The sequence below is a fragment of the Alligator mississippiensis genome, chromosome 12 (assembly GCF_030867095.1).
Source record: "Alligator mississippiensis isolate rAllMis1 chromosome 12, rAllMis1, whole genome shotgun sequence".
Lineage (NCBI taxonomy): Eukaryota > Metazoa > Chordata > Crocodylia > Alligatoridae > Alligator > Alligator mississippiensis.
In genome coordinates, this window is record NC_081835.1 from 52,474,252 (window position 1) to 52,502,128 (window position 27,877).

The following is a 27,877-nucleotide window of genomic DNA, read 5'->3' on the forward strand; positions in this document are numbered from 1 at the left end:
GTGTCGTGGAGTGAAGGAGATGTTGAGGATGGAGAAAAAGAATGGTTACCTCCTTACTCCAAGAAAAAGAAATCCCTGTGCTAAATATAAATCCTAAAACAATGCTTCCTTAACTAGTGGGGCGGGATGCCATAGAAAGCTGTTGGGATTCCACCATTGCAACCGAGAGGAGGGTTAGCCACCCCCCACTCCCAGCTTCATCTTTTTGCTGCAATGTATTCCCCAGGAAAATACACTGCAGCAAAAGATGAAGCAGAGTTTCGTTTTCATCGAGAATCCTCTGCTCTCTCACCCTCAGTTCCAGCTAAGGTCACTTGAGTCTCCTATTTGAACTCCTGCAAGCCAGAAATAACAGCTTTTTTTGCCAGTCCATTGCTTTAACCACTAGATACCTGGTCTGTGTTTCTGCCCCACTCATTCATCATCATTACCAATTTGCTTACCTTTTGCATTGATGTATAGAGATTTCTTCCTGCTGTACTCTCTGGAATTGCATTGGGAATATCATAATCTCTGGACTAGCATGGGGTGAAATGGTTGTTGATGAATTATCTTTGTGAAAGAAACCTTTGGATATCCTGCTGCCCTGGGAGCCTCTTAATTCACTGTTGGTGACTCACACGAATGCTTATGTAAGGGCTGATGTTAAATGTTGCATATTCCAACATAGATACAATAATTGTGTACAATCTCCGAGTTAGAAGTAAATCCTATTTCAGGTAATGCTAACATTAGTTTCCCCAATTTGGCTCTAAATCATCAAGTGTGCAACTGCTTCTTTTGTTCTTTTCAATTCTGTCTAGCTAACATTTCTCTCCTTTCCCCTAACCCTACACAGCTCTTTCCCATTCTGAAGGCTAAACAATTAACTACAGTGTGGTTTCTGCTCTCTCCTACCCGCTCCCCCCTTCCACCATGTGTTTTGCAGCCCATCCCAGACACAAGCCCCATGAAGCGCTCCATCTCCACATTGACACCACAGCGTCCGCACCCCATGCACCTGTACAACTATTCCCTGGAGCGTATGCCACCAGACCAGGTCCACCACCACCATCACCATCGCTGCCATCGACGGAAAGAAAAGAAGCAGAAGTCCATGGATAGGCCCTCCTACCACCTGGCTGATGGAGATGCGGGTAAGAGCTTTTCTAAGCCATCTTCTTTCATATACTCCATAGAACTGTACTGTGAGGATCATTTCTCTCTAACCCTCATCCATTCACATAACACAGGGTTTGGGAAGGGTATTTGATGGGGCTTTCCCCCAGGTTAATGACTAGTGGTGCCCAGGAGTGGGGCTTACATTAAGTGCAGGAAGGAAGGGGCTCCATTTGAATGGGATCACTGTGGGGTACCCTAGACTTCTCAAAGGAAATTTGCTCTTAGTTGAGTATTTCTACTTCTGTCACAGCCTTAACCAATTACCTTGTTACAGTGGCCCAGCCAGGTGAGACTTCTTCCAGGGATAAGAAGCAGGAACGTGGCAGGTCCCAAGAGAGGAAGCAGCACTCCTCCTCTTCCTCTGAAAAACAACGCTTCTACTCCTGCGACCGCTATGGGAGCCGGGACCATTCTCAGCCCAAATCTGCCGAACATAGCCGACCCACCTCACCCAACGGGGGACCAGAACAAGGGCCTCACAGACAGGTGAGGAGACGCTTGGTGGGAGAAGGTCTGAGGTCTTCAAGGAAGGCCCCAGCTTGAAAAAAAAAAAAAAAGAAAGAAACCAAACAGGGTTGGGAAATGGAGCCTTTACAATAAGCTTGCTGGTTCAGATCCAGTGCAGCAACTGAAAATTGTTGCCACCAGAGGACTTCCTCTGATGACCTCCTGCAAAATGTGTTTCTGGTCTTAGTCCAACTTATAGTGTGCCCATACCAAAGAAACCACCCTCATGATTGGCATTGTTGTTGACAGTCCATGGGTATGGACACACCTGTATTTGGAGCTGTTTCAAAAGGGCAGTAGCTGTTACATTCTAGTTGTTGGACATATTACAAGTAGGGAATGACACACATATAGCAAAATTGCTCAAACTTTAACTGCCTTTTGGAAATGTTACACTTTTTGAAATGACTCTAAATATACATGGGTCCACGTGCTGTGCAGAGTAGCCAAAGGCTAACTGAAGCCTCCAGACAGGCTTCCCTTCCAAGTGCTCATGGAGAAGTGGTCTCACCATATAAGAACTGAAGCTGGCCAGAAGGGCAGAAAGGGAAGTTTGCCCAACTCCCTTTCTTTATGCTGAGGCTGTTGTACAGACTAAGATTTTCAGTCTCTAGCATTTTTAACTGTGTTCCTATTGCTCCATTTTATATAGGGCTTTATGTCTACTTGGGTGTTGCACAGTTGCACTAGCCAAAGAAATCCCAAGCACTACAACCCCTACCACAAAGACACAATCTAGGACAGTTCAGCAAAGAGCAAATGAGTCCTGAGAGTCCAATCCTACCTCAGCTCCCCCTCACTGACTTCTACAGGGTTCCTTGGGTGTAAGTGATGGCAGGATTATATAAACTTGAAAAAGGAGAGTTCTCAGAGTGAAGGGAAAAATAACAGGATCAAAAAGAAAATTTATCTGAGGAACAGATGACTATGGGATAGGATAAGATACACCGAGGGAGCTCAAGAGATGCAGCTGAAAGTAGCTCCTGACATAGTATGATCTTTACAACTGGCAAACAGTTGTGGATGAGATGCACTTACAGAAATGTTCCAAAGCAAGTTGGAAGGGCACCTAGTGCCATCAGCATGTCAGCTGTACAGGAGAAGAAAATGAGATAAATCTTCCATTGTGGAACTGCTGCTTCTATCTGTTTCAGTTCTGTCCAGGCAGCATTTCTCTTCTTTCCCCCAGGTAAGGGGGGGAAGGGAAGGAAAACTAGACCAGAAATGGAAGCTGAGGGGGCTCAGCAGTTGCCAGATAGACCCTTAAGTGCATTTCAAAATAATGTCTATCCATTGCTCTGGAGGGGGAGAATGCTGCAGCCAGTCTGAGAAGTCTGCCTAAAGTTACAACCTGTCAGTGGAGCATGACTGACGGCTTGTCTTAGCTGGGCTGATTGGTACTGTCAGCTTCACAGCCATGCATCCCCACGGCAATGTCAGCTCTCAAAAACCAGATAGCTGAGATAAAGAAAGACTCGTGCTCACTGTGTGGGTGAGAGCCTATGGAATAAAATAGGGAAGGCATAAAAAGGCATAATAACCTGTGCCACCCATTCAGGATTTCTCTCTTCCCTGATGTGTTTTCCACTCCTGGTCCCTATCAGGAAAATAGGTTATAGCCTCTGAAGCTGCATGTCAGCTCTAACACATGCTTAATGCCTTACCAGTGTTTACTACACTGCTTTGAAACACATTGCGATATCCAGGGAATGGACCACATGTTGTAAAATTATTGTACCTTTTTGGCTCTTTGGCTGAGTGTAATGTAAGTTTGATATCAGACAGATCCAGAAGTGCACCCTCTCCTAGGAGGGACCCAAACACAGTGATCCAACAGGTTTATTTCAGCTCCATCTCCTGAGCTCCCTCAGTGTATCTTAGCCTATCCCATAGTCATCTGTTCCTCAGATGAATTTTCTTTCTGATCCTGTTATTTTTCCTTTCGCTCTGAGAACTCTCCTTTTTCAAGTTTACAAAAAAAGCTTCCCAGAAGTTAATAGTTTTTCAGTAGTGAATTCAAGTTGCTCTTTATTAAGCCATTTGCACAAGTCCTCTAACATTTAGTTTGTCCATCATGTCTCTTTAAACACAAATACCTGAGATCATTTGGAGGAGGGAAGAAAGAAGCATCTTGTTTCAATGCCACATATTTTCTTAATACAAGATAGTATTGAAAAAACTCAGTGCCCCCCAACTCCCTTCTGGTGAATTCAATCTTCATCAAAAATAATTACCGAGCTCCACTCCTGTGCTCCAGGCTCAGATCCTGTCAGTATTAATATGAACAGACAATCTTCAAGTTGATAGTTTGCAGAAATTGTCTCTGGGTGTCTTGACCACCTTTCTAGCTAGTTCCACAGTCCTGTCAGCAACAGAGAACTACTGTCCTTGGCCAGCCTCACCCTGATGCTTATTTCCCAGAATCACAACTAATGGTAATGGGGATTGATGAAACACATCTAGACTGGGAGACAAAGGACAGAGGTTGAGAGTTTGGGGTGTACAGCTTGAGACACCTTAAAAGGGGCCAGCTTTTCAGTGAGACCCAGGCACCTGCCCCTTGAAAGACATCTCATGTTGGGCACCCAGTATTACTAGTCACTTTTGAAATTCTTGGCCTTAAGTTGTGTGTGAATAAGTATAGCCATTGAGGGGAGATGCATGGCAGAACTGAAGAGGAAGAGGAAGAAGGTGAAGAAAGAATACCAGAAGGCACAGCTGTATACTAAAAGGTGCAAATCACAGGAAATATGGCATAACAAATACAAACTACATATGAAGCCACATCCAAGGTTGTCAGCAAACATAGCTCAACCATGTACTATGACTCCCTTACCCCTTACATACAAATATCTGCGAATGTTAAATTATTTATATATTTGGATTTCAGGGGGACAAAGAGAGAGACTTTTGACTTTTTAAAATTTTATTATACAAATATTAAAATATCTTCTATTACCATTAAGGTAGTACCATTACTACACATATCTTCTACTACCGTTAGATTCATCCTTGAATATGCATTAAAAAAAATGCACAGAACAGAACGGGTATTTAAATAACCTGTTACTTTTATGTGGATGAAGAGCTTCAGTTCTTAAATAAAGGGTGTCTCTATCAGATGGTTTTTTACAAAATCAGAAGTAAGCACATTCTCATAAAAGCACTCTTTAAAAAGCTCATGTACTTCCATATGATGTTACAAATAGAAACACCAGCACAAGGACTTGGCTCTAATATAACTGGGTTGACTTCCACAGAATTACTCACTTTTAATAAGAACAAGATCTGGCCAAGAATGGAGACATTTATGTTGCTATATAACCTGAGACCCCAAATTAAATATAAAACTATTGGAAAGTAACAGACTCTAAGTTTTGCCCCTTAAATTTCCCCTTGTAAAGAATAAAGCTGGTCAGAACAGTTTTCATTTATTCCCACCCCCCCCCCCCCAAAAGTGGCTATTTTAATTCTACAGAAATTTTCACGGAACTACCTACAAAACAAGACGTATTGTTTATTGAGAACACAGAATCAGAAGCTTGATACTTTCCATTCCTAAGAACCTGAAACACTGTGAAATTTTTGTGAAATTATGAACAATTTTTCATTTTTTGTATGAACCTTGTACAAAAAATCAAAACTGAGTGTTTGACCTGCTCCATTTAATAGCTCAGGTAAGGGGCATGTAAAGACTATGTACAGTGTGTATGCCTTTCCTCTGGACAGTGTCCCTTTCTGTCGGAGCCGTCTTCTAGTTTGCGTCCTACTAATGCTCTGACTCTTTCTGTTCTAACTTACCGCTCACAGTATTTTGGTTTTCTAGCTCTTTACATCTCTGTTTTAACTGCTTCTTTACAACCTCCTTCCCCTGACTGTGCTTGTCTAAACTCTCTCTTTTTCGTTTTTCTTTCCTCTTGTGACTTGTCACTCCCTCCTGTCGCTTGTCCTTCTGTTTTATACCCACGTGCCTTTGTGTCTGTCTGGTGTTTCCTTTTTTATTTTTGATTTGCTTTGTTCCAATTTTCATGTAGGGTAGTGGTTCAGTTAATGGGAGCCCCTTGATGTCAACATCTGGTGCTAGCACCCCGTGCCGTGGTCGGAGGCAGCTCCCGCAGACTCCATTGACCCCTCGCCCCAGCATCACTTACAAGACCGCTAACTCCTCGCCCGTGCACTTCACCAGTTTCCAAACCGGCCTGCCCACTTTCTCCCCGGGACGCCTGAGCCGTGGCTTGTCTGAGCACAATGCTTTACTGCGTGGGGACTCCCAGAACCACTCACACACCATGGTGGCTCGCATCGGTTCTGACCCTTACCTTGGACACCGAGATGATAGTGACAGTCCATACCGTGTTGTTCCAGAGGACACACTCACCTTTGAGGAGGCTGTCGCAACCAATTCAGGAAGGTCCTCAAGGACTTCTTACGTCTCGTCCTTGACTTCCCAGTCTCACCAAATCCGCAGGGTTCCCAATGGCTACCACTACACATTGGGCCTCAACACAGGCCCTGGGACAGGCTCCAGAGGACGCAGCTATTACCATGAAGCTGATGAGGATGACTGGTGCTAGCATAAAGGCAAAACCATTGCAGGTGTGTGCTTTTAAAATTGATGAGTTTTATCATCTGGCAGTCTGTACACTCAGACACGCATGGTACCCAGGGCTGGGGAGTGAGGAAGCAACCCCCAGAAGGAAAATCCCACTGCAAGAAGTGTGTCTGTGCCCAAACCTGACACTGTCTGAGACACTCATTCAGCCTCTCTCTCTTCTTTTTCTCTTGCACTAGACAAATTAATAAATAATGAAAGATCGTTATTTGGGGAAGATGGGGGTAGAGAGAGCATTCTCTTTCTCTCTCTCTCTCTCTCTTTTCCCTCTCTCTGTCTCACCTACCTACTGCCTTGTCTAACATAATGACATGCACCAGATGCCAAATCTGCAAATGATGTGAAAAGCTGAGAGAGAGGAGGTCTGAACCCTGCCAACAGAAAAAAAGGACTGTTGATCCTTTTCAAGATTGGGGTAGCTTCTGCTGGGCCTTTTTTTTTTTCCTGTCAGGGTGGGCATTGGGGATGAGAATTGACAGTCATGTACAAAATCACATCTGTATTTTATCTTGTTCAAATGATAAGAAGGAAGTGATCTACCTAAGAAACTGAGAGAGGAGAAACACACATCTGAACAGAGGACAATCTTTTCAAGACTTGATGTTCAATAACAGCAATTGTTTTCAATGGAGCCAGTAACAAACCTTCAAGCTGACAAAGCACTCCGTCGCCTGTGACTCTCTGGTGTAACACTCTTCTGTGTGGATTTATTTTATTTTCCTTGCCATTTTGGGTCCTTCACATTGACATACGATAAAGCCACAGAGAGCTACTTTGTAAGGACTGTTTCCTTGCTGCTGGTACTTTTATTTCTGTTCCTCTTGTCAACTGCAACACACCCTCACTGTTTTGTCTTGTTTACAATATAAGCTTGATTTAGCAAAAAAGTTTAAAAAAAAAAGAAAAAAAAAGAATAAAACGTGTAGGGTTGGAAAGGAGAAATGTAATTGGTTTTATATCAAGCTATTAGATAGAACTTTAAATTTTCATTGTGTGCATTTTTGTAAATTGTACAGTAAAAAAGGAAACAAAAAAGAAAAAAAATACTCTTTATGTAGAAAATTAGTCCTATTGTCATTCCAGGTCCTACTGTTTCTATTGAATGCTCCAGTTGTTCACTACTAAGTGCCTAACCTTTGAAATCTCTCACAGCGACGATGCAACCTCTTGCTTCAACGCATCAGAACTTGGGGAAGAAAGTTGGGGGGAGGTGAAAGGAGGAGAGCCTGGAAGAGTTGTTTATCTCAGATAATCTACTGTGCATATGATACCACTTATATGTTTAATGGACAGTGTTTTCAAGTAGCCAGGTTGGAAAATTACCGGGGGGAGTAAGGGGTGAAAACATTTTTAAAATCATTTTATTGCTGGGATGGGAGGGGAATAATAGGGGCAAACAAAACTGGCCTTTTCTCATTGACTAGAATTTAGGGTCCTGCAGGAGAAATGCAGGTAAAAATATAGCATCAGCAGTGATGCTTTCACAGAAAACTAAGAGACTTTCACACTGCATGTCTAGTCTTATGTTGGTTGTGAAAGTTCTGCAAATGTTTCACGGTGCATAGTTTGTATCGAGGGCAGTTGGAGAGAGCCTCGTTGTTATTGCCTGTTGGGGAAAAAACTGACTCTCAGGGATGAGATTTCTGTATTCTTACGATTATTCTTATGTTGGATTGTTTTATTTAATTTTAAGATTTTAGTTCTTTTTTTGTGCACGAGCGCAGATTTTTCTGGGTTTTGAGCCTAGGGGAAAGATGCATATAACAAGAGTGGGAAGAAGTGCTAAAGAATAACTGACAGAACCTTCTGCAAATGGGTTTGAAGAACAGCCATGTGGCTGTTTTTGGACATAGTATGACTGGGGTTACTGCAGAGGATGTGCATATCACACTGGGAGAAGCAGAGCGTGGGAAAATGCATAGATGCCAACGATTGAAGAAGTGTTGATAAGAATACTGGCAGGGTTTAAGAGACAAGACATAGTGGGATGGCTGGGTAGATCTACCCAGCCCCAGGACCCTCAGCCTGGAGAATAAGCAGTCACTGGGGAAGAACAGCAATCTTTATGGGCCTTGTTTTGTTTTGTTTTGTAACTAAGTTCATATAAAAGGTATGTCGTATTTTGGGAAAGGATGCAGAGAGCATCTGAAACTATTGACAAAGCCCTTCATCACTGGAAGGAGAGCAGGACAGGTGTAAGATGGTTCTCCACATTTTGAGCCTTTATGTTGAGAAAAATCAACCTTGTGTTGTTTTGTTTTATAATCTCTTTGGCTGATCTCATCCCTGAATTCTGCTAAAAGATAATTCCTATTTATATCTATATCTTTATATTTATGTGCACTTTGAATAAAGGAAGTGCATTAGCCGAGAAATACATTATGGATAATGGATGTAATTTTTAAATGTAGGGCTATGCAACAAGATGACACTTATGGAAACAAATCAAAACAAAACAAACAAATGAAAAGACCTTCATCCATTCTGTAGCTTTACCTGCTGGACTTTCCTGTTTCAGGCTTCAGCATGATTGTGACCAAATGTTTTATACATTTTCCTTATATGAAGGCACAAACATTTTCTTTGAAATTTTAAAGAAAGCATTACTATTTTATTCCAAGAAGTAAAGGAGGAACAAAATATCTCTGATAATGCATGCAAACATTGTACCCACATTGGAAAACAAAAGGAAATGTCTTTCTGCATTTATTTTGTCTTTTCCTCCACTCTTGCCTTTCCCCTTCCTAAACCATTTTAGATATTAAAAGTCACAGCCCCATATAAATAAGATGGCTGGAATCATATAGCCATTGTTGGCACTGGATCATTTAAATTCTTGTATAAAAGATGAAGAATATAAAGTTGTCTAATCTCCACTCTTCTCGCAGGTGGTGTTGTTTCAAATGACGATGACAATGACAGACAAGCCTGACCACAGTTGTTCATAACCCCCTTTCCATATTTTTACAGCCTCTCTGCTGTCTCTCAAATGCATACATAATATTTCCCACAATTCTCATAGTGAGTTGCCAAACTTCAAATGCACCAACCAGTTTTCTGCATCCAGAACCAGTCTAGTAGTGGCTGTACTTTGAATAAGTAATGTTTGCATGTAAAATATATACATATATATATATACATATATATATATATAAAGTATGTGCATGGACAATGTTTATCTTCGTACTTTTTTGATACAATGTATTCATCAGTTGTTAATTTTTAATTATATTTGATATAAATTGGGGGTTTGTTGCAAAACTTTATATTTAAAAAAAACAGTGTTAAAAATGACAAAAGTTCCAACCATGCAACACAACTGGAGCTTTACAAAAAAAAAAGGTTCTGTGATTGCCTAGTTTGCTGCCTGAGTAATATTTATCAGCCAAACTTTGAATTCTGCAGTTGTTTCTACAATTACATTTTGTATGAAGCAAAGTCCTTGAATTAAAATAAAAACTTAGCAAAAAAACCTTACAGATCCAAAGGTGTGTGTGCCGCATGCATAGTGACTGGGAGACCAGTATCCCAAATACATTCTTGGCTCTAATGGTCTTGAAAGGAAAGAGCCACTATTAGGCAATTTGCCTTTTTAGCTTGAATCCTGTATACGCAGGTTACAATTTGTGGAGTTGAATATGTAGAAAGATTGCAGTGCTGGGATTGAATGCTGTACAGAATTTATTGTATCTGTGGTTGTTCTGATGCTGTCAACACAGGTTCTTGGGTTTTTTTGGTGACCTGTTTTTGAATTTGATGTTTCAGTAGGAAAGCTATTATTGGAGTCCAGTATGCAGCAAAATTGCGTTACTGAGTTTGAAAGCTGTAAGAAACTCACCACTGGTTGTTCCTTGCAGATGGATGGATGGATGGATGTTGCTGTTATGGAGCTACAGTAGTTAGGCATGTAAGTCCTATTAGCATTAATCCATCAACTGCACTGCTGCACCCCCTCCTCCCCACTTCCAGCAACAAACCCCCATACAGCTCTTTCAAATATACATTCCCAGAAAAGTCAACAGAGCATCAAGGCATATCACATCTGTTTGGCAGTGTGAGATGTTTACGTCACAGGACCAGCATACCAAGGTAATATATAGTACTTGTAGAGCACTTAATGAGCGTAGTTTGTATTTCTCTGGCTCTCAGAGCTTGTATTTCTGCAGAAGAAAAATCCAAGGAATGTTTGTAAATATAAATGAACATCCACAAATGCCTTCTTTTCTTCTGGCAATGGGACAATCTCCCTCCTCCCTTTACTAGCTATGTAAAGCTCCCAGGCCAGGTTCTGACATGGTGATACATCTGACAACCCTCCACAAACGTCACCTGTCCTAATTCTCAGCACTGAAAACGTATTTACAACAGAAAGGAACTTCAGAAAGGAGAGGATTGTTTGAAGATCATGATTTAAGGATTTCAAGATTCATTTCTTCTTCCTCATTCCCCACCTTCTCTTCCATTTATTGTGTGTTTGGGTAGTACTTTGAGCCCCCAGCTGAGATTATGGCAATAAGTGCTGGCCAAGGACAGTAATAAATTATCTGTGCTTCAAAGAGCTTATGATTTCAGTTGACAAAGACAGAGTGATTCATACAGCCTGGCAGTGGCAGAGCCAAGAACAGAGTTGCATCTTTTGACTCCTGGTCAGGATAGTTAGTTTCCCATTAGTCCACTAGCTATCTTATTGACTGCCCCAAATGTTTCATAGTTTCATGGTTGGTAGGGTCGGAAGGGACCTGAGCAGATCATCCAGTCCGACCCCTTGCCGTGGCAGGAAAGAGTACTAGGGTCAAACGACCCCATTTTGGGTACTACATACCCCAAACAATGGTCAGAATTTGAGGGATTGTGGCATATTTTCTTACCTCTCGATGTGTCTGACCAGCAGGAGTGGAAAGAACAACCAGCTGGTTATTCTGAGACTTGGAAGTCAATCTACACTTCTTACCTCTAAGGAAAAATCCCATCGAATGCATTAAGAAAATAAATTGTTTCCCTATAGAAAATAATGAACAAAAGATGAAGTCCCTGCTATAGAGTAGTTCCAGATACACTAATAGAAGCTATATTGGCTATTAAATTGCATACAGCTTTAGCATTTTTATAAAAAACTACTGGGTTCATCCCTATTACGTTCCAGAGGAGCAAGAGATTTGTACAATACCGCATAGTGATGCACTTGAATGAGGTGGTCTGCAGTTTGAGCCTGTATCTCTGAATCTAAAAGCACATGCCTCTACTGCCTAAGCTATAGGACAAAGTCCATCTGTTCAGCTCCAGCAGGAGATACATGAATCACAGCAGCTGTTCCCCTGCTGGGGACTGTATTATGAATGCCGGAGTACCACAGCAGGCCTGAACTTGACATTCTTAATATTCCTAAGGCAAACAAGTGACCTCTCTCACCTCCTTATCGCTGGAATATGCATTGGGGCCTTCTTATATCATAAGGAAACAAAGGGGGAGAGAAACATAACCCACCTTTGCAGGTCAGTCTTAAAAAAAATTGTCATAAATTCATGCATCTGTTGTACAGAGAAGTCTGTATTATGACCCTAAATAAATGTGTAATGTGGGTTGTTTTATAACCCTTTATTTACTAAATGTACAATAAAACATGAAAAGAGTTCTGAGGGGGTCCACATATAATTTGGAATTTTGTATTTACAGGCAGATGAAAAATCAATGCAATTTACTTGGTTCCAAATGCTATTTATATTTACATACAGGTGCCCATAGATTTCCATTAACCCCTGAGAGTGGTGTCACATGTTCAACTGAACACTTACTAACTGCAGTTAAATTGCAAGCAGATACATGTTCAAGTGGTTTAGCATGTGTTACATGCCCTCCTGGCATTGCAAAGTTATTCCTTTTCAGGCAGGGTTATCTCCTAACACCTACTAACTTTAATACATCACAACAACCTAATGATTTGCAACTGTTGTAAACTGGGTGTGTGACTAGGCCCTCTGAGTCGCATCTAAGACCTATGACTTACTTGTTCCAGTGACCTGCTAGACTTCATTTCTTGTGGGTATTCCTAACTTGATGCTATGGTATCTTTGATTTGAGATCTCTGAGAATGGTGAAGGTAAGATTTTCAGAAAGAGCCTAAGTAATAATGATGGTAACTGTCTCGGACATGGTGCTTTTTGTCAGTAGACGACAAAGTACTTCACAAAGGAAGTCAGTTTGATGATCTCCATTTCTGCAAGTGGTGCGGAGAAGATCACTGAGCAGACGAAGGGCAGAGCCAGGAGCAGGACCCCGGTCGTCTGAGTTCCACAAGACCATGCTGTCTCCTCTGGTGCTTGGCAACATCTGGAAAATTAAGCCATGATCTATTTAAAAAATACTGGTGAAACTGCACCCTAGGTAACTGCAATCATTACATAACACCTTAGTACAGACTTATGCTGATTAATGAGAGGGAACCCAGAGAAGAGCAACAACAAATGACTAGAGGGAAGGCTGCTTGGACACGCCGCAGGGGTTTACTTTGGTTTAATTCTCCCTAAATTGAAGTGGTGGGTTTTTAAAAACAGCGCTTCAATTTGAGGCAAAGTAAACCCCTGTGGTGTGTACACAAGGGTCAGGCCCAATCTTTACCTGCCTCTCTGGTGGCAGGGGTGGGGGTGAGCTGCCAGCGGGCTAAGCGGTCCCTGAGCTGTAGGGGGTGGGGTGCTTCCCTCCATGGCGGTGTCCCCCATGCAGCACCTGGCCCAGGCAGTCCCGGAGGCATTGCAGACATGGAGGGAAGCACCAGGCCCACATGCAGCTCAGGCAGGCAAGCGGGCTCCGGGGAGGGGAAAAAAAAAAGATCCTGCTCGCCGCTTTTTTATTTTTATTTTTTCCTTCAGTGGACCCTGCCTGCACAGCCCCTGAGCTGCACAGGGCCCAGTGCTTCCATCCGTGGCTGTAAGGTAGCAAACTAAAACACTTCGGACATGTTTTATTTTGCTGCGTCCCAAAGTCATTTAACACGCAATACATTGCCGACAGTGTAAACGACTGTGCCATTAGCCATTAAAGCGCATTACGCCGCTGACAGTGTAAACAGTCACACCATTAAAGTGGTACGAAAGGGCAATTAACAGCCAAATTTTTGCTGTGAATGAAAGCCCTAGTGACTGGGCTGAAGGATTGATTCATGAGGAGCAAGTTAAGTAGGTTGGCAAATGGAGGGTGAGAGTGGCCTGTGATAAGACAAAGATTTGTGGGGATGCAAAGGTGGCACTTAGGACAAGGGACAATTTTTAACAGAGGGGCCTGACTGCTGTGATTTCCCAAGTGCTGCAAACTTCATAGAGTGGGACTTTTTAATTGCAGGCAAAGAAGTACTTGAAAATGACTTTGGGAGCAATTCCATGTGAATTCAAAAGGGATGGGATAGATCACTGTTTCTCAACCTGTGGGCTGTGACCCAAAAGTGGCTTGCAAGAATATATGAGAGGGTCACAAACAAACTTTAAAAAATGATTTTCTTTTAAAGGAGAAAAATGTGTGAAACTGTGGGTTTTCCCTTGCAGGCTGGCAGCGTTCCAGCCTGCAAGGGGCTGTTTTGGGGCCTCCTGTATGAACAGACTAGTTCTGGTCTTTGGCCAGTTCATCCAGCACAAATCCATAGATTTGGAATTAAACCTGAAATACCCATCAGGGGTATAACCCCTGTATGTCTTCATGTGATGCTGAAGTAGGGAGTGTGTGTGTTCGTGTTCTTGGATTCACCACTTAAAACTACTTTGTTTGAAAGAGCAATAATACTAAACTGAGTGCACCGGCCTGTTGCAGTATGGACACCTTCATCTCACCAGGCTTTTTTGCAGCAAGGAGAACTTGAAGGGCCTGATTTTAAAGCTGATCCTTGCACACAGCTCCTGCTCTACAGGTCCTGGGAAGTGTGCATGTGAAAGGAAGACAAAGTTGACCCCTACAGCTAGTTGCGCTGAAGCTTGGCAACATGGCCTGCAGCAGACACCTGCTAGAAGAGGGATGCAGGGCAAAACACTGCCGTGCTGGTTTTTGAGAGCCCTGCTGCACCTTCAAATGCCAGCTCAGTAGAAACCCAGTCTAGAGCCGTTACACTTTTTCGAGCACTAATTTGTTGGCTCTTTTCTAGCCCCATTGTTATTTTTACTGTGCTTTACACATGTGGCCAGGTCCACATGCATTTTGTTGTTCACCAGCCGCGTGACTTGTGTGATCTATGTAACATCACGCATGGGGGTGGCCTCAGCTTGGCCAGCCGAGGGGGTGCAGGGACAGCTGCTAAGGAAAGACGACAGCCCCGTGACCCGTCCCCGCCGCACAGGAGGCTTGGCGCTGGGTCCCCTGGAGCAGGAGGTTTCTCGGGTTGTTTCTCAACAGGTGAGACTATAGGAGAGGGCTGCGAACAAACTTTAAAAATGGAGAAAAACCTGGCAGGGGCTGCCCCAGGCCGCTCCCTTCCCCGCACACCAGGGGCTGTGGGCAGTGCGTCGCGGCTGGTCGTGCTTTAAAAGACTTGAAGACTACTGCCCCGAGGCGTTGGTGCAGCCCAGACTTGGTCCCGGGGGCAGGGGCTGCACCTGTCCGGGCTGGGGGCGGGATGCGCTCGTGCGGGGAGGGGGGGTCCGCCTCCTCCCGCAGCCCCAGCCCCGGCGGTGGGTGGGCGCGGGGCGGGGCTGGGGGTTGCGCCTGCCCCGCTGCTGCCCCGGCCGGGCTGCGCTGCCAGCCCCTCGCTCCGGCCACGCACCATGCGGCGGCGGCGGCTGCTGCTGCTACTATTGCTGCTGCTGCTCTGCCACCTGCGGCTGGGGCTGGAGCTGGAGCCAGGCTCCGGGCTGCACGCAGGTAGGGTGGGGCGGGGCGGGGCGGGGCTGGGGGCGCTGCACGCGTGTCCCGCGGGGATGCGCTCCGCGCAGCCCGCGCCCGGGCTGCCCGTCCCTGCCCGCCCCGCCGGCGGGGGAAGCTGCTGCTTTGTGCGAGGTCGCGCAGGGCAGGCCTGGGCAGGGCAGGGACCTCTCCCGTCGGGTAGCCGGGAGAGCACTTTTGCATGCAAGAGCTCAGGTGTGGGAAGCTAGGCCCCGCTTCCCATGGTGAGGCATCTTGCAGGTGACTTGATCCAAAGACGGCCCTGAGAAATCCCGGCCTCCCCCTAACTCCTGGACTGTCCCGGCTCCAGCATCCCTGCGACCATCTCTGGAGGGAGAAATACCTGGGAATGATTTCTGGTTGCCACAAGCGTCCGAGGGGATTGGGTGCCGCAGGGGGCAGCCTGCGTCCTGCCGGGTGGCTGCGCGCGTTATTTCTTCTTCGGGGCTAAGTTGTGCGGTCTGGGCAGGGAGAGCGGGTGTCCCGTGGTGCTGGCTGGTGTCCCAGAGCTTGAGGTGTGCAAAGAAGTCGGTGATGGTGCGGGTCGGTGATAAGCTGTACAAAGATGTCTGATATTGTGGAGGCGGGCAGGCAGGAAAGTCGCTTGGGTCTTGGGTAAAGGTGGGTTCGCTTTAGTCTTTTGTCCCTGCAGCAGTTCAAAAAAGGCTCCTTCACACTGTAATCTCTTTCATCCGATCCCCTTGAAGTGCTCTGCCGAGACTAGAACAGGGAACCGCTTGCATAGCAGTGCTCTGCATTAACTAACCGAACTTCTCGTCTTCAGTCTAGGACAGGGGAAGCCACATTTCTGTTTTCTGCTTTTCTACAGACGTCCTTTGTGAGATTTGGCAAGTCACTTAGGCTTTCTGTGCCTCAGTTCCCCCATCTGTGAAATGGGCATAGTAGCACTACTCTACCTCTCAGAGAGGCGTTGAGGATAAATATATTACATGTTGGGAGGCTCTAAGATACTGCGGTCATGAAAGCCAGATAAGTACCTACGATAGTCTTCTAATCCTGTGTCTTGCTGCTAAACTCTAGTGAGTGATGGTTATCTGTGACCAAGGGAATCCATGACAAGTCACTTCTCACAGTCAACAGCAGACTACAATGCATGGGGTACAAAGCCTTTCCAAATGAATACACTAGCTTTGCTATTTTCTCCCCTTTATATGCTGGAATCTGCAGACTGGACTGTGAATACTGCTGAAGGTGGAGGGCAGAATAGATAGAGTTTATATCCTCAGCGGTTATGTCTGGTAGTTAAAGCCAGGAAATCAGACACTTTCTATGGAGTGGTAAATAGCTTGGCATTTTAAAGATGCAAAGGGGAATTTTATGCACTCTTATTTTATTTGTTTTTAGTTAAATCCATGTTTGTAACAAGACTCAATACATGGTTTTTTAATTATTATTATTTATTTGTATTTAAGTAGTACCCAGGAGCCTCATATGTGATCCATGACCTCCAAAGTGCTAGGTGCTATATAGATAAAGGACAAAGACAGTCTCTACCCCCAGAACCTGTACTTGGAATCAGTTAGAATTTGATTTCATCCTTCAGTTCATACCTCTGGTTCAGACAAGACAACAATGGCTTTTGCCAGTGTAGCTTCTCTCTGCTAAGAGCTTGGCTCTTAAATGAAACAGCAGTAGTGCAATTTATAGTTTGGGAAATTTGAACTCAAGCAGTTATTTCAGTGCCTGAAACTGGGGCTGAGGCGAAGTGTAGACAAGGCTTAAAGGAAACTCTTTGGGTTGAAGAACAGCTGTAAAGTTACTGATATGCAGTTCATCTCAGAACTCCAGGGCCATGGATTCAAGCTGAGTTTTCAAAAGGAGGAGGAGTAAAAGATGGGTCCATAGGTAGAAATGAAGAAGTGATGGGGTCATTAATTAGACATTCCTAACTGCAGGCTGTCATCAGGTGTTAGGAGTTGCTTTGCTTGCTACCACTTCCTGCTTTTTTAAAGTTCTCTTAAGGCCATTCCAATGGAAAGTGATTTAAATTGAGGTATAGCTTGGCACTTAACCTTCCTGCATACTGCCATATGTATTAGCAGAGGTAGCAAGCATACCTGCTGATATGCCAGCCTTGGAATGACCTTAGCCACTGACCTACCAGTGAATGAAGCACTTGCCTGGAAACGTTCAAGGATCTTTAATGTAAAAGAGACTAAACTCTTCAAGGCATGGGCTATATCATACTCTGTGTGTGGACAGCATCTTGCACAATGGGTCCCAGCCTCTGTGGAGACCTCTAGGCACTACAATAATAATAAAAATAATAATAATAATAAAAAACCCTAATATGTGTCCACTTGGACAGCTATGAAATGGCTTGGAAATGGAGCATTATGCTCTGATGAACTCTTCTTTTTGGCTGTAGCTTGTAAGCTTGGTTCACTTCATTCATTCAGCAATGTTTGGACAATGCTTCTATGATTCCCTTGCCCCTTCCTTACCTTTCTCCCGTGCTTCTCATTAGTGCTGATATTTCTAATCTGGACCAACCTTAATGAATTAAGTGGCTTTCTCCCTCCAACAGCTGTGGCTGCTTGTGGTTGGCTTGTGCTCTTGTTTCCAGCAATGCCCTGCAGTAGCAGAGGTTCTTCCTCCCCCAGATCCTCTCTTTTGATTTATCACTTCCCAGTTTCTAGTCTCTCATCTTTGTACCAAGGTTGCTATGGGTTTATTTTGCACCAAGGCATGGATTGTACAAGCAAAGATGTAAGCTGTCTCCACAGAAGGATATTCCTGGCTGGCCTTCCTGAACTCGGAACTGTGCTCAGCTCTGTAGATTGGTGCAATGACCCATGGAGCTCATACAGAGAGCAAGGGTGCTTCTCATGTTGGTCTGAGTCAGGTGGAGTATAACTGAAACAGAGAGCAATTGCTAAAGAACCCCCCCCCCCCCCCGAGTGCAGCTAAAAAGTCAAGTTACATGTGCTTTAAAAGTCCAATTTAGTTTGGGTCTTTTCTGTCCAATAGGATTAGAGCAAAGGAAGGGGTACATACTTCTTGCCATGAGGTTTTGCTTTTAGGGAAAAGAAAGGGAATTTAAGGCAGCTGTTTAGTTCAGAAGGCCATAGTCAATGAAGCTTAGTCAGAATGATCTCCAGCTGCTTGTTCATCTATATGATCCATAGTAACAATTTCCTTGTATTGCTATAGCAGCTCTCAGCCTGAGAGTTCACAATATTTTAGGTGGTTAGGCAGCCTGTTCTTTTGCCACCACTATAGCAATGATCACTGGGTTCATACGGTGAATGAGGAGAACTAAATTTTATGGTGGTGCAATCAGCAATCTCTGCAGACCCTTTGTCTGTTTCTAACTACCTTGAGGGAGAGGCCATCTCTCAATTCCCTAATTCTGTAGCCTTCTAAATAAGGGAGTCTCTAAATCATAACTTTCATCATTTACAGCCCCGAGCGCCTCTTTCATGCTCCCTTGGAGGTATTTTTGGATGGTATGAACAAAACTAATGAAAATAAATATAGCTGCAGGGGGAGACGGGACATGCCATCAGGTCTGTAGTTGTGTCCATAGATGGGATAAGGTGAATGCTTTTTAATTGGATATACAGGGCCTGATATTCTGAGATGCTACCACTGAAGTCATTCAGGGCTGACCTCAGTGTCTCTAGAAATGGGATATATGGTGACATGGGCCTCAGTGAAACAAACCAATGCAAGTGCCTTTTGAGGGTTGGACAGCTCTCCCACACCCCTCAAGGTGCTGCTACTCCTTTCATATGGGGGAGATATATATATCTCATTTATTTATTTATTTTTAATCAAGATTTGCTTTTTCATGTACTGCTACCGCCCTTGCCTTGCCCTGTAACCTTGCAAGTATGGTCTCTGCTGAGAGGCAAATCGCACGTTACCTAAGCATGCTTGGGAACTGCTTGTCTGACTTTGAGGGGAGAATTATATGGTATTGGGTGGGTGTCAGTCTTAACTAGAGGCACCATAGCCCCGATGAAAGAATATGGCGGTGATGGCACGCACAGCATGTCAAGATGAGGCTATTGCCAATGCTGGGTGTGCTTGGTTAGACTCTTCTTCTTTCATTATCGTTGAATTATTTAATACATTGGAATATTCGTTTGATGTTTTGAACAACAAATGTTCCATATGAAGATCAGGACTCTTTCGTATCCTTCCAGACAACTGTGAGGCTAAATGTAGTATAGTAAAGCTAATTGGGAAAGAGTAACCAGAATGTCAGTTATGCCTATTACCAGTGCCATATTCTTCAAAGTCCTGCTTGCTCTTAATTAGGCTGAGTTCCTATCACATAGGATATATTTGTCTTCTTTAAATGCACAGGACAGTTGAATTGTGAATAAGAAATGGAGAGGCCATCAGAGGTTTTATGTATGGGCTTTACCAAAGCTTTTGGAGTTGCAGGCTTTGTGCTGACAGAGGGTTAGAGCGGCAATTAATGTGCGTGTCAGTTTAGGTTCTTCTGTAAGAATGAGAGTTGATATGATAAAGAACTTGAGGAAAACAAATGATTCATATCTTCATCTTCAAATATTCATCTCTTGAATGAATCTTGGTTGTCTAAGTCAGATGGTGGTCTTCTTGCATGCACAGTTTGTCATTAGAAATTAATGTGAGACCATCTGGGTTTAGAACACAATTCAGAATATCGAGTATGGCCTGCCAAGGTGAAAGTGTAGGCGTTAGCCTAGTCTCATTAGACTTAAACACCCTCCTCTTTCCACCCCCCCCCCCAAAATCTTCTGAGAAAGTGACCCAAAAATGAATACAAGCAAACAATTCTGTTTTAATTGAAACCTAGTTACCCAGTTAAAATCCACTCAAGCGAATACTGACATCTAAAGCTGCCAAGTTCAGCTTCTACAGATGGCATTTCTTGCTCTAGGGCCAATGAAAGTAGCCTTCTTAAGTCCTTCTTTTCAAATGCCTGAGCCTGTAAAATATTGTGTGCAGCCCCATCCAGTAAATTCCTTACCTTCCTTCCCAGTTGTAGAAATGTCCTTTTATCGCATATAGTATACAAGCATATACTCTGCAAACTAAATAATGTTTCATCTGGTTTAAATATGTAAATATTTAAACACTGGCATTTTCCGTGTGTGTGTGCGCACACACACACATTACCAGCATATGCATTATATATTATGTAAAACAGTGAAATATAATGTGCATATATATATAATTTTAACTCCGTTTAGTGTGTAAGTGTTTAATTGGCAAAGGCAAGCACTCAAAAGTTCAGAAATACCAGGTTTAGTCTTTCTCTGGAGCCTTAATTCAGCCCCCTTGTTTGTGAGAGTCTCTAATTTTGTATGGTCACTTTGAATGTTTTTGTCCAGAAGGCCCTAGCTTGTGTTTAGGCTGGTTAAATATAGGGGTCACTGACTTTTTCCTAGCATATAAATTATCTTTGTGGGGTGGGGGAGGTGAGGAAGGGACGATTAAAGTTTTGATGCGAGTGAGGCTAGATTATTGTGCTAGAGTTTCCCTCTGGAGATCTGGATTTAAACTTGGGTTCAAAGTAGGGATAGCTTTACTAGGTCTGTTGTGAACACTGATTTGCACTACAAAAGAAATTCATGCGTAACTGAGTCTACGTAGGAGAGGCCTGCATTGGGAATAATGAGGCAGAGAGTGCGTTCCCAGTCAGGGTCAATTTGTGTGGGCAATTGGGCCCTGGGTCCATTGAGTGGCTGCTTGCAGGCCAGAACTGAGATACCAGTGGTAGATCTGTGTTGGGAGAGTTTTCTTAGAACTTGAACTGTATTGCATCCCATCTCCAAACTGCCCTGTGTATGAAGTAGGCTACACTTGTATGTTAAATAATAACACAAGAGTCTGAGGCAGGTTTAATACAGTGGGATCAAATTCTTGCAGAGCTATGTAGCCATTCCTGCCCAGCTATCCACTTTGGTAGTGTCGTTAGCAAGATACCGTTTAGTAGGTGCGCGTGAAACGGGCCCTGTTCGATTTGGATTCGGCCTGAATCGGGGACAGTGATTTGATTCATTAATTCGGATCACTGTCCCCGATTCAATGTGGCCAAATCTGAAGATTCAATGCTGATTCAGAGAATCAGCAATTTGGATGGACACAGCTTTAAAAGTTTCCTCTACTTACCTCAAGGTACCAGCACAGCTTGTGAACGCTGTGATGCTGGGGCACATGGAGCATCCCACAGGAGTGGTGGGGGGGCCTCCACGTGCTTGGTGGCGAAGTACTTCTGATTCACTTCCAGGTCCACTGGGGAGTGCATGGGGCTCCCCCTCCCTGCATTCCCCCCCCCCCCCGACTCGGCAATCGGCTGCAGGGGAACCCCGGGTGGGTGCCCCCCCAGACCCAGGAGGCACCAATTGTTGAGTTGGGGAGTGTGGGGGGGGCCCCGTACTACACTTCACTTCCGCATCTGCCTAGGGATCAGAAGTGCGCTGGGGACCCGCCCCGTGTTCCTGTGGGACACTCCGTACACCCCAGAACTGCAGCATTCATGAGCTGCCTGCTGCCTAGAGGTATATAGAAAAAACATTTAAATCTGTGTCCGAATCGCCGAATCTCTCTGAATTGATTCAGAGGGTTCTGATTCTATTCGGAGTGATTAAAGGGTTCAGTTCGGATTTGGAGATTTGGCCACCAAATCTGGCCAAATCTCCGCCAAATTGAATCAGGGACTGAAGCTTTGCACAGCCCTACTGTTTAGTTGCATTCTTTTCTCTCTCTGCTTATGAACGGGGGCTTTGCCGACTTTTCTGTATTGCCTGAGAGGTCAGCGTGATGCTGATCTCTTACTTCTTTTTGACAAGCTGTCCCGGTGTTTCACAGGGCCTTATGGGATTGCTGTATTCTCAGCTTGGATTACCTACTATTCTTCCAGTGCCTTAACTTCACGGCAGCCAAACCAAGCCTCAGTGAAACCTTATCTCATGGCTCATCCCACTCCACTTGTGTACTGAAGAAAGGAAACAATTAAATGCCTGTCACTAAAGCTTCAGTGGCACCAGGAGTTGCAACAGACCTGTATCAAGGGGACACAACAATCTATTTTATATTCACAAAGCACCTTTCATTTTAAAAATTCCCCAAGGCATAAACAGGCTGGTTTAAATGTATTTGAGATGGTCACCATGTTGGTCAAAAGCAGGGTCTGAACTGGCTGTCTCCAGAGCTAAAGCCAGGAGCTCCTCTGCTGCTTATACTAAGGCACCAGTCTGTGTTGCTGGAGGATGTTACTTGCATTGTTTGCAGACTATGCATAAAGGAGAAGGCATGACTTGTGCTCTCCTTGGGTTTCATTGGAAGAAATAAGGGGTGCATGTCAAAGGCACTCAGAAACCCACAAACACACCTGAGAGTCTGGCTGCATATTTCCCTGGCATGACTGAAACCACCACTTCTGGGTGGAGGGTGGTGACCAACTTGTCCATGACATGATGCACAGTGACAGGGGGAAATGTTGAGTAAATATCTGTCATGCGGTTTTGCCTGGAGTACTTGCAGCTGAGGAAGCAAGTGCCATTGGCTCTGAATTGACTCACTACAGTGTTAACTCCTGGGTGTTTAATGCTCTCATTGGGAACCTTGGTACTCATTGTATTGCCAGATTCATCATTTCTAAAATACTAATGTCTTTTAGGTGAAAATGCATGGCAGGTGTCCATCACTCAAAATACTGGCCTTTGGAGAGTTTGTTGCAGATACAGTGCTGACGCCAGATTAAAGCTCAGACCCATGTCTGTTCATGACCCTGGAATGTGGCGCTACTTTTTAAACTGTCCTTGAGTGCGCTTTGTCTATAACACACACTGGGAGGCAGTGAAAAGAGCTCTGAATCCAAGGGAAGACACTGGTCTCTCTCAAACTCCTGGAAAACTTTAGCAATTAATTTCTTCAAGATATTTAGACTTGCTAAATGACCAGGCCAGTTCCATTTTTCGGATGCAGGTCACTGGGAGCTTTCATAGACTTCTAAAGTTAGACGAGACTGTTATCACAGTCTGTTCTGATTTCCTGTGTAACACAGGCCAGAGGTATTTTGCGTCATAGTTCCTGCATTGAGCCTGTGGTTGTAGTAAATTATGAAGGTATTTTCTTGAAAGCTGCCCAGTCACAGCTCCTGGTAAGTTGTACCAGTGGTTAATTACCCTAGCAGCTAAAACTACGTACCTTATCTCTGCTCTGAATTGGTCTAGCTTCAGTTTCCATCCATGGGATATCATTACACCTTTTATCTGCCAGATGAAAGAGCCCTCAACCACCAGAAGTCTTCAGATTTCTTTATGTACTGATTGAAGAGGAAACGGGGAGAGACAGGTGATACTGCTGCTTCTCTTGTCTAAAGGCATTTAACATTAGTGCCCTGACCTGCACATGCTAAAAACCAAGAATGTAAATATTAGCTATAATTCAACTGAGCTGGCACTTAAAGGAATCTGCAGCTGAGCAGTTGTGTCCAATTTCTAGTAAAATTCAATGGGATTGAGGTGCCTGACTCCTATGGGAACTCTGAAAAGCCTAAATTTTATGAGGAGCCACACTCCATTATTTCTTCTCCAGTGGCAGGTAGAAAAAGGCAGTACCCCTGAATGCTTATGATTATATCTTGATTATTTTTGCATTGTGATCATATGTGCAACTTGACTTTGTTCCTTTTATCTGACCTGCTGCCAAGTGAACAGCCACACCTTTAGTAGTGTACAGCTGGCCACTGGGGTGATACAGGAATGTCAGCTAGGGTTTTAAAATAGTCTACCTCCTTAGAAAGAGGTGTGTGGGTGTGATAGCCTGATGCTTTCCATTCTATGATCTTGTGCACTGTGGCTTATAACTTTGCCACACTTGCATTGTTTAGGGTGAAACTTCTCATGCAGAGTGTTTGCCTTAGCCTGGGTTTTGGAGAATTTCAGCCAGAATGCCTCAACCATTTCATACTATCACAGAAAAATAGGACTGGAAGGGTCCTCAGGAGGTCCACTGAGTCCAGTTTCATACTCAAAGCAGGATCATCCTTGCTTTATGCTTGTCTAAAGCATCCCAGATAAATGCTTTGTTTAACCTGCACTCAATGCTTCCAGTGGTGCAGATTCCCTGCTAAAGTGTTCCAGTACTTACAGACAAGGTTCTTTGGATATCAAGATTAAAGATATCTGGGTATTTAATAAAAGATATCAATCTTTTATTAGACCAACTAAGTAGTTGAAAAAAATGGTTCTTTGCAAGCTTTTGGGCACAGAAAACCCTTCTTCAGGCATAGGAAATCTACTGGCGTTTTGTGTGCTCTCCTGAGTGGAATGGAAGCCAATATGCAAATTGCAGGTTCTGTGAAAATGCAGATGTGTGGTAGTGAGGATCGAAGGGAATGGGAGACTATAGGTGTGAGACGGGTGGGTGGCAGGAAAGGGGAATGTTGAGCTGGTGATAGGATGTGGCGGGTAAAATGCAGGCAGGTTACCTTGGGTTATCAGATGGCAGGCAACCAATGTTTATATTTACTCCATAAGTTTTTTTTTGTATCCACTAGATTTATGAAGTGAAGCTCGTAGGCTTGTCTATGAAAGGTGCTTTGTAAATTCCCTTTGAGGATTAGAACTGAGAGATTGGAGAGAGAATGGTTGCCTTGTGAGAAGTGTGCACCCACCGGCAATTGGGTGTTTTTGTCTTTGATAGATTTTCGGTGTGCGTTCATTCTGGTATGCAGTTGTTTAGTTTCTCTGACATATATATTTTTCATCGGAGTATTTAGTTCGCTGGATGAGATGTATATATTATGTTTCTGGAGGTGCAGAACCACCCGTCCTAGCCTTTTAAACAAGCACCGAACCTCACCAACCTCATCACCACAAGCAAACTTCCTATGGCTCTAAGCACACCGGATGGATCCAGACCATGCCAGGACAGGAAATGTAAAACCTGCCACAACACATCACCACTCCCACAATTACCCCACAAAAGCTTGCAAAGAACAAATTTTCCAACTACTTAGTTGGTCTAATAAAAGATAACACATTGACCCAAAGAACCTTGTCTGCGTATGCCTTTATACCAACACAGCTACAACTATTAACCCCCCAGTAGTTAGTTCTTCTGAATATCAGTCTAAATCTCATGTTGTTTTCTGTGTCTACAAGAGACAGTACAAGTAATAAGGGGCCAAATTATAGTCTCATTCATTTCCAAGAATAAGACTAGGAAAAAATACGGGGGTTTCTACATTAAAAACAAAATATTGATCTTTTTCTTATAAATGCATTAGTATTCCCATTATGTGCAGTAGGATTTGAACTGTGTTTGGGGGGGGAGGGGGGGGGGTTGACTGTCATGTCACTGTATATTTTGCCATCTCTGTAAAAATAAATAAATAAGTAAAAATAAATAAATAAAATCTACCCAATGTTGGCCTTGTTATAAGTCCTTAAAAATGCCTGTTTGTACGTGCATAATAAAAACATTGTAGATTATTGTCGCAGGGCACCTTAGTGCCTGCTCCTAAGAGAGGAGAAACTGCCAGGGAGAGAGCCCTGGCAGAACCAAGTGAGCACAGCTGCGGGTTGCCGGAGCAACTAAGGGGAGCCAGCTGCCTGTAGGGGGCAGGGCCTGGCCCTTATAAAGCCCAGGGAGGCAGGAGCTCTGGGAGTGAGGATGTGGAAAGGAGCCTAGTAGCAAGTACCATTGTCATATGTAGCAATGTTATTATGGCTATAGGGCTTCGGGTTTGAGTTACAGCCAGATGGCTTGAGCTAGCATTTGTGTTACAGCCTAGGGGCTTGTGGTTTTGCTTTGATGTTGTGATACTGCACCCGGAGGCTTGGGTGAGGCTGTAGGGGTTGGAGGAGGCCTCAACTATAGGGACCCCAGAGAGTGTGGGGTGCCCTAGCTCCAAGAGGGCGCATTATTTGCATAGCGCCAGGGAAGGCGCAGCTCGCACGCCAGGGCGTGAGCAACTGGCGGCGAGGAGCGCGGCCAGTGGGTCGCGGGCGCAACCGGTAGGTTGCAGACGGGGGACCGAGACCCCGGATTGCGTGTGGGGTACATAGACCCCAGCCCCAGGGAGAGGGGCGATCTGATTGAGAAGCCCCATGGGGGCACGGCGAGCCCCGAAGAGGGGGAGCGCCAGTGTATATGATAAGCCCCGTGGGGGCGCGGCGAGCCCCAAAGAGGGGGAGCGCCAGTGTATATGATTGAGAAGCCCCGTGGGGGGCGCAGCGAGCCCCAAAGAGGGGGAGCGCCATACTGAGGAGCCCTAGAGAGAGGGGCAATTACTGAGGAGCCCGAGACGGGCATAGCGAGCCCGGCCGCAGGCTAGTGTGGTAACACCCCTCAGACTGAGGCAGGGCGCTGCGGTTGCCCCGAAAAGACGGGGAGTAGCAGCGCGGTGAGCCGGGGTCAGAGAGGGTGCCCGTGCGGTTGGCCGGAAGGGCCGGGGCCCGCTAGGGAGTCCCTGAGCGGGACCGCGCCATCAGGAGAGTTCCAGTGAGAGGCTGGGTGCGAGACAGAGAGCCCAGCGTGGGCTACACTTTAGAGGCGGCCCAGGAAGCAGGCGTACAGACCCAACAACCTCTATTACATCTGCGAGGCTTGGGGTGTGGTATTAGGGGCTGGTAGGAGCCACGCATAGCCCATAAGGCTGGGGTGCTTGGGTAGCGCCCATCGTATGGGGAGACCCACGAGGGGTCCAGGAGCTTACGTGCCCGAGGAAACACAAGGCAGCCTCCCTATTACATATTCCATCAAGACGTGGCGGGTGAGAATGGAGGGTGCCCTCGGGCCGAAGTAGTGCGGTGAGAGGGCCTCAAGGAGATCACGGCCCTCCGTGAGGACCCCGCTGTGACAATTATAATATAGGCTGCCTTAATTCTGGCACTTTCTAGTTTCAGAGTATATTATTTTGCCGCTTTTTAATAACAATATTTTTGTCTAATATAGCCAATCTTTTAATTTATCCTTTAAACACTTGCACAATGTAGAAGAATTTCATTTTTAAAATTTAAGTAACTAAAAAAAAAAAAAGGGGGGGGTTTAGACAAGGAGATGCAATGTATTCAGAATGCTGTGTGCTTATGATCATATAAATATACACATGCAGTGTAGACAGGTGGTATATGCAAAGTATCCATGGCAAAATAAACCATTTGAATTAGCCTGTGCAAAACTGTGGAGAAACTGGTTGTCTTTCTTTCTAGAAATATTTATAGAAGCCCTGCTGCTCTCTCAGGGAGTGCATAGTGCCAGTAATAAGCTTGAACTCCCATCACTAATGTGCCCAAACTAAAACACCATCTATTTTTATATGGGGTAGACACTGCTGTGGCCAAATAAAACAGTCTGAATGAGCTAATGAATCTCTGGGGACACAAAGCTTTGGAGAGTGATAAGGAGGTCTTTGCTGGGATTTGAAGCACCATGGGGTAGATGTTCCCACCCCAAAGCAGGCTCCAAAATGATCAGATCTCATAATTTATACTACGGGAAGCCAGCAGCTGATCCTAGTTGTGCAGATGGCTAACAACACCACAGCCACTGTGTCCAAGGGAGGCACCAGGTGATGTAATGTTGTTCCTCCTCAAACCAAAGCAGACTGAGCTGGGCTTTATACATATTCACTGTGTACTGCTTTAAAAAAAAAAAGGATCTTTCACAAGTCTCACATTCATAGCAGAGCTGATGTCACTTCTAATCCACATTAGCTTTCAGTAAGTGTGAGGGATGCTGTTTTTAATTCCAAGATCAGTAGCT

The 27,877-nt window shown here is 44.5% G+C and overlaps 2 protein-coding genes across 10 annotated transcripts in view; both read left to right on the top strand.

Moving 5' to 3' along the window:
• Positions 1 to 9,156, top strand: part of CACNA1B (calcium voltage-gated channel subunit alpha1 B) — a 475,079-nt gene extending 465,923 nt beyond the window's left edge. For 4 of the 5 annotated variants that reach the window (XM_059715546.1, XM_059715542.1, XM_059715543.1 and 1 more), the window contains 3 exons: positions 929 to 1,136; positions 1,436 to 1,647; positions 5,703 to 9,156. In XM_059715546.1, coding sequence (XP_059571529.1) covers positions 929 to 1,136; positions 1,436 to 1,647; positions 5,703 to 6,242 — 960 coding nt within the window. In that variant the 3' untranslated portion in view covers positions 6,243 to 9,156. The remainder of the gene's footprint in view (positions 1 to 928; positions 1,137 to 1,435; positions 1,648 to 5,702) is intronic. The other variant, XM_059715545.1, reaches the window with a different exon arrangement.
• Positions 9,157 to 14,436: 5,280 nt separating this feature from the next.
• COL27A1 (collagen type XXVII alpha 1 chain) overlaps positions 14,437 to 27,877 on the top strand; it is a 227,985-nt gene continuing 214,544 nt past the window's right edge. For 4 of the 5 annotated variants that reach the window (XM_059715547.1, XM_059715548.1, XM_059715551.1 and 1 more), the window contains exon 1: positions 14,437 to 14,653. In XM_059715547.1, the coding sequence (XP_059571530.1) occupies positions 14,452 to 14,653 (202 nt within the window). In that variant the 5' untranslated portion in view covers positions 14,437 to 14,451. Of the gene's footprint in view, positions 14,654 to 14,986; positions 15,119 to 27,877 lie in introns of those variants that run through there. The other variant, XM_059715549.1, reaches the window with a different exon arrangement.